The sequence below is a fragment of the Galeopterus variegatus genome, unplaced genomic scaffold (assembly GCF_000696425.1).
Source record: "Galeopterus variegatus unplaced genomic scaffold, G_variegatus-3.0.2 Scaffold219, whole genome shotgun sequence".
NCBI lineage: Eukaryota > Metazoa > Chordata > Mammalia > Dermoptera > Cynocephalidae > Galeopterus > Galeopterus variegatus.
In genome coordinates this window covers 199,915-209,642 of record NW_007726330.1, presented here as the reverse complement: position 1 = coordinate 209,642, position 9,728 = coordinate 199,915, and the positions used below count along the sequence as shown (strand labels likewise).

Sequence of the window (9,728 nt, the reverse complement as noted above, 5' to 3'; positions counted from 1 at the left end):
AATAAGAGAGTGCACCTAGTTTTGTGAGGGATGGTGCTGTGCACAAGGACACTTTAACATTTAGATCAAGATTACAGGGCCACAGCAAATGCATAACCTCAAAATGTGCATGATAATGCTGCTCAAATATCCACTGTTCCTTTTCATTCCATTAGAACATAAAATCATTAGACCCCCATTAGAATTTAAATGTTAACATTTTTTCCTTTTAGCAAAGTTGTATTTACATTTAAGAATAGATCAAAATAGCTGCCATCCTGTTAATAGGGTGGATATTAACCACAGCTTGCTAACAGAAAAAGGTCACAAAGTTACTTCAAGACAGTGAAGAGATGGTTCTGATCTGATAACCTGATTCCAGGAAAAAGAAGCATGAGTTGATCACCTAAGACATGCTGACAAAAGGAAAGGACTGGCTGACCTCTAAAAAAGTTTCCTCCCTGCTTTTTGGACTATTGATTTAAGCTTGACCCAAACCCCCCCCTGCAGAGAAAAATCTAAATAAAAGGCATTGTCTTATGCTCTACTGGGCTCCAGCTGCAACAAGCTGACAGCCCGCAGAGAGAGAACGTGCATATTGATGCATTGAGGTCTCTGTCTGTGTTCATTATTTTCGCCGACCCTCTCCTTCCCTTTTCGGGTACCCACCACTCGCTGAAGCTGGACTTTGGCAGATTTTAATAAGTATAAACAAAAAAATAAAGAAAACCTTGTGTTTCCAGTAATCCAGCACAACCTAGAAATGCTGATAAACTTCCCATTAAATATGAAAAGAAGCCATTCAGACATATTCACAGAAGATTCTCTCCTGAGTAACAGCCCCTATGGCAGATTCCACGGCTCTGCCAAGGTGGGGACCTTCAATACCTGCACATTCCATAAGGATTTAGCGACAGAAGGAACAATTCTTAACTATACAATCAAGAAAAACTACACTGCTTAAAAATCACATAAACTACACACCATATAATTTGCCAAAATTATAAGACTTTCAATCTTCTCTTCATAAAGAGTAAAACTTCCACATTTGGATAAACCCCACCAAAGATTTGCAAGAAAGTCTCTTCAACATTTCCCGAGATTTCCCTCTTGAGAGGAGAAAGCAAATCAAATGTCAAGATTTCAGTTTTATCTTGCTACTAGGGGGAATCCATATTGCGGGAAAAAAGATCCATGTCCAACAACTGATGAAACTTAGGAAAACCAAGCCAAGGACAAGCCATTTCATTCTCCAGCTCCATCTGTGCCTCTGGTACTATGGATCAACTCAGCCTACAAAACTAATTCAACTGAGTTCACACTGTGAGCACAAAAGTGATGGCCACAGTATCTGCAAAGTTTCACGATAAAGGGGCTGCTATGAAAAGAATCTGGTCATTCTGGACAAGAAAAAAGGGAAAAAAAATCTTGATGTTTTTAAATATAAAGAAAACCTTTCTTTAACACTAGGAAGACTACTGTTAATTTTTTTCCTGGACTTGATATCTTCCAGGTCTCATAAATCAATGAAAATCTAAAACAGTTAAAGTTTCAAAAATGAAAATGGTACAAAATAAATTTGTTTCAGGGCTGGTCTGTGGCTCACTTGGGAGAATGTGGTGCTGATAACACCAAGGCCACGGGTTCGGATCCCTATATAGGGAGAGACGGTTAGCTCACTTGGGAGATCGTGGTGCTGACAACACCAAGTCAAGGGTTAAGATCCCCTTACCAGTCATCTTATAAATAAATAAATAAATAAACAAATAAATTTGTTTCGTGCCTCAGCTAGTCAAATCTGAGAGAATAAAAACAACCGAATGCGCCAGAATACATAACCTGCAAGAAAAAAAAACAACTACCTTTTTTGTTGAAGGAGGTTTCACATACCAGCATCTCCCCTGGACCCCAGTCAAAACACATTTGTTTCTTCTTGGAATTCACTCCTGGAATCAACTAGTAAAAAATAAGGCACAGAAACTGTTATTCTTACCAAAGGCTTTGCTTTTTAACAGACTTGTAAGTATAATCCTAGAAATCAGTGGTCATGAAAGTTATTAAGTACTAATCTATGTACACAGCAGTGTGTTGTTGAGATTAATCCAGTCTGTTGAACCACTAACAATCCTTGAATAAGCAAGTGACCTGTGCTGGGCTCCTCAACCCAGCCAACCATCTCTCAAGTGTTGTTGAAAAGGCAAGCTACACCCTAATCAATTCCTATAGTAACTTAGTGATCTGTAGTTCAGAAAAAAGGAAGTGGGGAAAAATTAAAAAAAAAGAATCAAACTATTCATTACTCACTGAAAAAAAACAGACCTCCAATCCCATGGCTTATGTGCCATCTCTCCAATGGTGACTCTAAATTTTTCTCTCCAATTCAGACCAGTCCCTTTGAGGTTCAGTTTCACACATCCAACTGCCTAATCCACACCTCTGTAGGTTATCTAACCTATAGAACTATATCTAGAAAACATCAAGAGCCAAAAAGGAACTCTTGGTGCCCATCCTCAACCCTGCACCTCATTCCACACTTGCACTCGGATGAAGGCTTTCCTAATTACTATAAGTAATCCTTGATTCTTCTCTTTCCCTCACTACCTATATCTGATCTATCAGTAAATCCTGTTCTACTCTGAAATAAGCCTGCGTCTAATCACTTACCACCTCTACCACTCAAATCATCAGCTCTCATTTGGACCACTGCAACAGCATTTCTCAGTGCCTGAATGATTCTCTTAGATGGTTATTATCTACTCTGTAAATAGATGAAAGTTCACAAAGGCAGGGCACTCTAGGATTTTCATTCACTGCCTAAAAGAGACCCTACTACACAGCTAGCATTCCTTAAATATTTCTGGTAATGTATTCGTTGGCAAAAGTGTGGCCTCAAGACAAGCGCATTCAGTTCTTTGGAAGGCCTACTGCAGCCATGCAACAACTAAACAATGCTTATGGGACTCTTTCCTATGCTGAGCTCTAGAAATACAACAATGTATAATATAGTCTCTGTCCTCGGGCCGGCCCATGGCTCACTCGGGAGAGTGTGGTGCTGATAACACCAAGGCCACAGGTTCGGATCCTATATAGGGATGGCCGGTTGGCTCACTGACTGAGCGTGGTGCTGACAACACCAAGCCAAGGGTTGAGATCCGCTTACCGGTCATCTTTAAAAAAAAAAAATATATATATATATATATATATATATATGTGTGTGTGTGTATATATATATATATATATATAGTTTCTGTCCTCCAAAAACCAGTAGTCTATTGAGAAAGTCCAATAAACAGGCAGTCAGAAAACTGGAGACGTGGGCCGGCCCGGTGGCGCACTCGGTAGAGTGTGGCGCTTGGGAGTGTGGCGGAGCTCCTGCCGAGGGTTCGGATCCCATATAGAGACCAGTCCGCTCACTGGTTGAGCGTGGTGCAGGCACAACACCGAGGGTTGCGATCCTGTTGCCAGTCGCGGTATGGGCGCAACACTGAGGGTTGCGATCCCGTTACCGGTCACAAAAAAAGGAAAAAAAAAAAAAAAAAAGAAAAGTGGAGACGTGCTAAGCCAAGGGCACACAGAAACACAGGAGAAAATCTGACTTAGCCAACTCTTAATGGATGAGCAGGCTAAGCAAGGGAAAAGCATTATACACAATGATACTGAAGCAAGTGAGAATATAGATATAGATATAGATATAGATTTTTTTTTTTTTAAAGAAAAAAAGTAAGGGGATCTTAACCCTTGACTTGGTGTTGTCAGCACCACGCTCATGAAGTGAGCAAACCGGCCATCCCTATATGGGATCCAAACCCGTGGCCTTGGTGTTATCAGCACTGCACTCTCTCGAGTGAGCCACAGGCCGGCCCCCACAGTGAATATCTATATGCAAAAAAATGATCCCCACAGCATTTACAAAAACTAAAAATTAACCTCAGACACAACGTAGAGTAATATCTATGAAACCTGAAGAAAGCATAGTAGAAAATCTTTCTGACCTTAAAATAAGCAAAAATAGAACAACCAAAGTACAAACTATAGAAGAAAAAAATTTATATGGGCCGGCCCGGTGGCGCACTGGATAGTGCGCTGCTTGGGAAGCGCGGCAGCGCTCCCGTCCGAGGGTTCGGATCCCACGTACAGACCGGCTCCCGCTCACTGGCTGAGCGAGGCGCGGGAGCAACGCCGAGGCTTGCGATCCCGTCACCGGTCCCCGGTCCGGTACGGGGGCAACACTGAGGGTTGCAATCCGTTGCCGGACACGGAAAAAAGACAAAAAAAAAAAAAAAAATTTATAAATTGGACTTCATCAAAATTTAAAACTTTTGGGCCGGCCCTGTGGCTCACTCGGGAGAGTGCGGTGCTGATAACACCAAGGCCAAGGGTTCAGATCCCATATAGGGATGGCTGGTTAGCTCACTGGGTGAGCGTGGTGCTGACAACACCAAGTCAAGGGTTAAGATCCCCTTACCGGTCATCTTTTGAAAAAAAAAAAAAAAATTTAAAACTTTTGGGCCGACCCTGTAGCTCACTCGGGAGAGTGCGGCACTGGGAGCACCGAGGCTGCGGGTTTGGATCCTATCTGGGGATGCGGTGCGGGCAACACCACGCCAAGGGTTGCTATCCCCTTACCGGTCACAAAAAAAAAAAAAAAAAAAAATTAAAACTTTTGCTCTTCAAATGATACTGTTAAGAAAACAAAAAGGTGGACTGGCCTGCTAGCTCAGTTGCTTACAGTGTGGTGTTATAACACCAAGGTCAAGGGTTAGGATCCCTGTACTGGCCAGACACCAAAAAAAAAGAAAAAGAAAACAAAAAGGCAAGCCACACACTGGGGGAAATATCTGCAAAACACATACGAGGGTACTTCAAAAGTTTTGTAGAAAAAAAGAATTTAAAGACAATAGGAATCCTTCCATGAACTTTTTGTAGTACCCTCATATTTGATAAAGGACTTGTATCCAGAATATATAAATAATTCTTACAATTCAATAATAAATAATTCGATAACAAAATGGACAAAAGATTTTTAACAGACACTTCACTAAAAAAGATATACTAATGAAACATAAACACATAAAAAGATGTTCAATATCTTTCATCATTAGGGAGACACAAATCAAAATAATAAGCTACCAATATATACCCACTAGAATGGTTAAAATTTAAAAGACAGACCATACCAAGAGTTGGTGAGGATATGGAGTAACTAGAACTCTCATATTTTGCTGATGCAAAAAATGGTATAACCAGTTTGGAGAACTGACCATTTCTTTTACCTAAATATGCATGTATCCTACAACTCAGCCATTCCACTTCCAGGAAAAATGAAAGCATGTTTCGGAAAGAAATCACGTCAGAAAAAAAAAAAAGAAAAATGCAACGAAAACCAGGCCTGTAGAAGAATGTTCGTAGCAGCCTTATTCCCAATAAACAAAAACTGTAAACAACCTAGGTGCCTATCAACAGGAGGATGGCTGCACAAACTGTGGTATATTCATACAAAGCAATGATACTCAGCAATAAAAAGAAACCACCTACCAATTCACAAAAGAGATGAATCTCGAAAACATGGTGAGTTGTTAGAAGACACAAAAAAGTTACATACTGTATTAAAGTTCAAGAACAAACAAAACTGCCTTCCACTGCAGCAGCTGTTGAAGAGCAGCAGCCGTAGCTCTGCACCACCCCATAGCTGTGGGGCTCAACAAGGACCACAAGGTGACCAAGAATGTGAGCACCTGAGGCATAGCTGCCGCCATGGGAGCCTGACCAAGCTTACAAAGTTTGTGTGGGACATGATATGGGAGGTGTGTGGCTTTGCCCCATACAATTGCTGTGCCGTGGAGCTGCTCAAGGTCTCCGAGGACAAACAGGCCCTCAAATTCATCAAGAAAAGGGTAGGGACACACATTTGCACCAAGAGGAAGCAAGAGGAGCTGAGCAACATCCTGGCTGCCATGAGGAAAGTGGCTGCCAAGAAGGACTGAGACCTCTCTCCCCTCTGCAGAATAAAACCTTTACAGGGGAAAAAAAAAATAAAGACAAAACTAACCTATGGTAATAAATTCAAGAAGTGGTTGAGGGGTAAGAATTGACGGAATGGGCCGGCCCCGTGGCTCACTCGGGAGAGTGCGGTGCTGACAACACCAAGGCCACGGGTTCGGATCCCATATAGGGATGGCCGGTTTGCTCACTGGGTGAGCGTGGTGCTGACAACACCAAGTCAAGGGTTAAGATCCCCTTACCGGTCATCTTTTAAAAAAAAAAAAAAGAATTGACTGAAAACAAGCATGAGGAAGTCTCATTAGTGTCTGTGCTTCCTAAGGGTGCTTGAACCACATGAAATTATACACATACGAGTATTTTTCTGGGGAAAGTGTTGACTGTGACTTACACCTCTCAAGAATCCTTGAATCAAAAGGATAAGACCTGGGCCGGCCCGTGGCTCACTCGGTAGAGTGCGGTGCTAATAACACCAAGGCCCCGGGTTCAGATCCCACATAGGGATGGCCGGTTCGCTCACTGGCTGAGCGTGGTGCTGACAACACCAAGTCAAGGGTTAAGATCCCCTTACCGGTCATCTTTTTTTAAAAAAAAAAAGGATAAGACCACTGGTTTAGAAAAACTTCAAGATTTTTCTGTCTTTAATTTTTCTGTCTTAAACACCCTTGAATCTGCTAATTACTAACTTGCCTTTATGTGCTTTGCTAAGAAGAAGCAGTTGCCTAAAGAGCAGACACACCTATAAATGATAAAATAAGAGTATTCTGGATTATTCATCAATCTCTTGAAGGTATGATTAGAGTAAGCTCAAACAGCAGATTCAAACTCAGACAAGACTGAGTTTGACTCCACAGTCTAGAGTCTGAGTTCAGGGAGACTCAGACTCTAGCATATGGAGTTCTACCAAGATAATGCCCTTCTCGGGCCGGCCCGTGGCTCACTCGGGAGAGTGCGGTGCTGATAACACCAAGGCCCCGGGTTCGGATCCCATATAGGGATGGCCGGTTCGCTCACTGGCTGAGCGTGGTGCTGACAACACCAAGTCAAGGGTTAAGATCCCCTTACCGGTCATCTTTAAAAAAAAAAAAAAAAAAAAAGATAATGCCCTTCTGTGAGGCTCTGCTCACAATGCCAACCAGTTTACTATCTGGTCTAACAACAATGCAGAGCTGAGTTATCACAAGTATATCACTACTGAGGGTAAAAACCAGCTTAAGAGCATATTCACCCTCTTTGTAAATGCATGGCTCAATATCAAATGAGTGGCTAGCTCTGCAGGGTTGGACAGGGTACTGGTAAGGTTCCCCCATCCAAAGATTCTGACACATAAGTGGAGGAAGGAATGGCAAGAAAATACATAGTTAGAAAAAGTACCAGTGGGGCCGGCCCGGTGGCGCACTGCGCTTGTGCGCCGCTTGGGAAGCGCGGCGGCGCTCCCGTCGAGGGTTCGGATCCCACATACAGACCGGTTCCCGCTCACTGGCTGAGCGAGGCGCGGGGGCAACACCGAGGGTTGCGATCCCGTTGCCGGTCCCGGTCCGGTACGGGGGCAACACTGAGGGTTGCAAACCATTGCCGGACACGGAAAAAGACAAAAAAAAAAAAAAAAAGAAAAAGAAAAAGTACCAGTGATTCTGATATTCTAATTCTTTTTCTTGCAAACACTGACATACTCCTTGAGGAATATTTAACAAAGTACTTTATATATGAATTTACTATTTAACACTCTACAGTAGTAAGCTTCGTAGAGTAAAAATCCACATTAACTGCTGTTTAAGATCTCCTGTCTTGTTTTGTCTAGTTAGCTTTGAAATGACTATTTTCAATTTTTGGTTTTGGGGCCAGCCCGTGGCTCACTCGGAAGAGTGTGGTGTTGATAACAACAAGGCCATGGGTTCAGATCCCATATAGGGATGGCCAGTTCGCTCACTGGCTGAGCGTAGTGCTGACAACACCAAGCCAAGGGTTAAGATCCCCTAACTGATCATCTTTAAAAAAAAAAAAAAAAAAAAAATTGGTTTTTGTCACAGACTGCTTTACAAGCTGATGGCTCTAGCTGTAACTGTAGGCATCTCAACTTTCTAAAAAGCGAAAACACAAGGCCAAGTAACTTACAGTTTAGTGGGACTTACAGGTTACCAAGAATTAAGAAATGCAGAACTCTGAAAGCCCATAATGGACAGACATTTGACCTAGTCAGGGAGATTCGAGGAAGGCTTTCCAGAGAAAGAGACCGCTGGAGCTTGCACCTGAAAAATGAGATAAACCAAAGAAGGAACAGGAGCATTTCAGGCAGCTAGAACAATAGGTATCTCGTATTCCCATTTCGTATCGCCTGTGAAATTCCTTATAAACACCACAGAACATTCACCCTCGACATACTGTCTTGAGAATTCAAACGCAATTGGATGCAGAGCGATAAAAATAGGAATAGTCTCCCAAGAGAATAAATACGTTTAATAGACCATGGGCCACCATGGCACGACAGGCAGAAGCCAAACTCACGGTGCTGGGATCTGGAGCTTAGTGTACCTAGAAGGAAAAAAGCCCCAATTCCTCTGCTTGGTCCGAGCCCACTCTAATACCCAAGAGGAAAAGCGAGAGAAGTAGAAGGATCAGGAAGACAGGAAGGGAGCGGGATGGAGTGGAGCCCGGGGCCTGGGCTGGTGAGTCTACAACGGAGAAGTCCTGCGACTAGTACTATCCAAACCTAGTTCCTAGTTAATGCAGCGACCTCCGGACCATAGCAATTGAGCCGAAGGAAAGAACGGGCGGTCCGCGGGAAGTTAGACAAACGTGAGGTGGCTAAGCAGACGCAGTCCTCGAGCCGCGAGGGCCAGCAAGCCTTCTCCGGGCGCCCTTACAGTGACTGCCGGATCGCCATCGAGCTCCTCCATAGTGCCGCGTCCAGGCTCCTTAAATCGCGGGGCTGCCAAAGCTCCCTGATCAGGCCTCCCGCTCCGAGCCCGCCGCGAGAGAGGACCCCGCGCGGGCGCCTCCTGCAGCGCCTGCAGGCCCAACCCCACAACGGGGCAGGGCCGCCTCCTCTCAGCCACGACCCACCCCTCTGCGGCCTTCTACACGTGTGCCTCCTTCCTGGCCTCAACAGCACGTCTTGGAAAACCGCGCCAGGGGCAGCCTGTCCTCACAGTAAAGCTCTCGCCAGGTCAGGCGGCGCCGCGGACAGCCCCGCGCCGGGCTGGGAGAAAGCCCCCGGAGACCGCGGAAGCGGCGGGAGGAGGCGTGGCTGCGCGTGCTTGGGCCGGGCGGGTTGTTCTTGCAGGGGGACTCGGGGCCGGTCAGGGTCCCAGGGACTCTGCGACCCCTCGCGACTCTGGCGGTCCTTGCCCGCTCCTGGTCTCCACCTAAGTGTCGCAGCCGCTTTGGGCGAGCCCCGACGGTCCAACGGGCTTGTGTCCGAAAGCAGTCGCAGCCACTCCCACCCCAAAACACACGCGAGGCATGCGGACAAAATTGATGCAGCTGAAATAACTGTGCAATCGAGACAGCTGGGCTTGCTTAATTAAACACATACTAGTTTTGTTACTTGTCCGAGGAAAAGCAAAACAAAGCACTCAAATCAGGGAATCCCTGGCCTTGTTATGGAAAAGTCAAAAGTGCTCCAATAACTTCAAGGAGTTAAACTATTATTATTATTATTTAAAGCTGGCCGGTAAGGATCTACATTATTTATTTTTTGATTAGCATGTAACACATTAAGTAAGAATAGTACTAGTTCTAAATTTCCC

At 44.4% G+C, this 9,728-nt stretch overlaps 1 protein-coding gene across 2 annotated transcripts in view; it reads right to left on the bottom strand.

Annotated features, from left to right (window-relative positions):
• The window catches only part of NUP85 (nucleoporin 85kDa), a 31,215-nt gene extending 22,083 nt beyond the window's left edge, over positions 1-9,132 (bottom strand). The window contains exons 1-2 of one of the 2 annotated variants that reach the window (XM_008566061.1): positions 8,844-9,132; positions 1,842-1,935 (exon numbers count right to left, since the gene is read on the bottom strand). In XM_008566061.1, coding sequence (XP_008564283.1) covers positions 1,842-1,935; positions 8,844-8,876 — 127 coding nt within the window. In that variant the 5' untranslated portion in view covers positions 8,877-9,132. The remainder of the gene's footprint in view (positions 1-1,841; positions 1,936-8,843) is intronic. The other variant, XM_008566062.1, reaches the window with a different exon arrangement.
• Between the last annotated feature and the right edge of the window lie 596 nt (positions 9,133-9,728).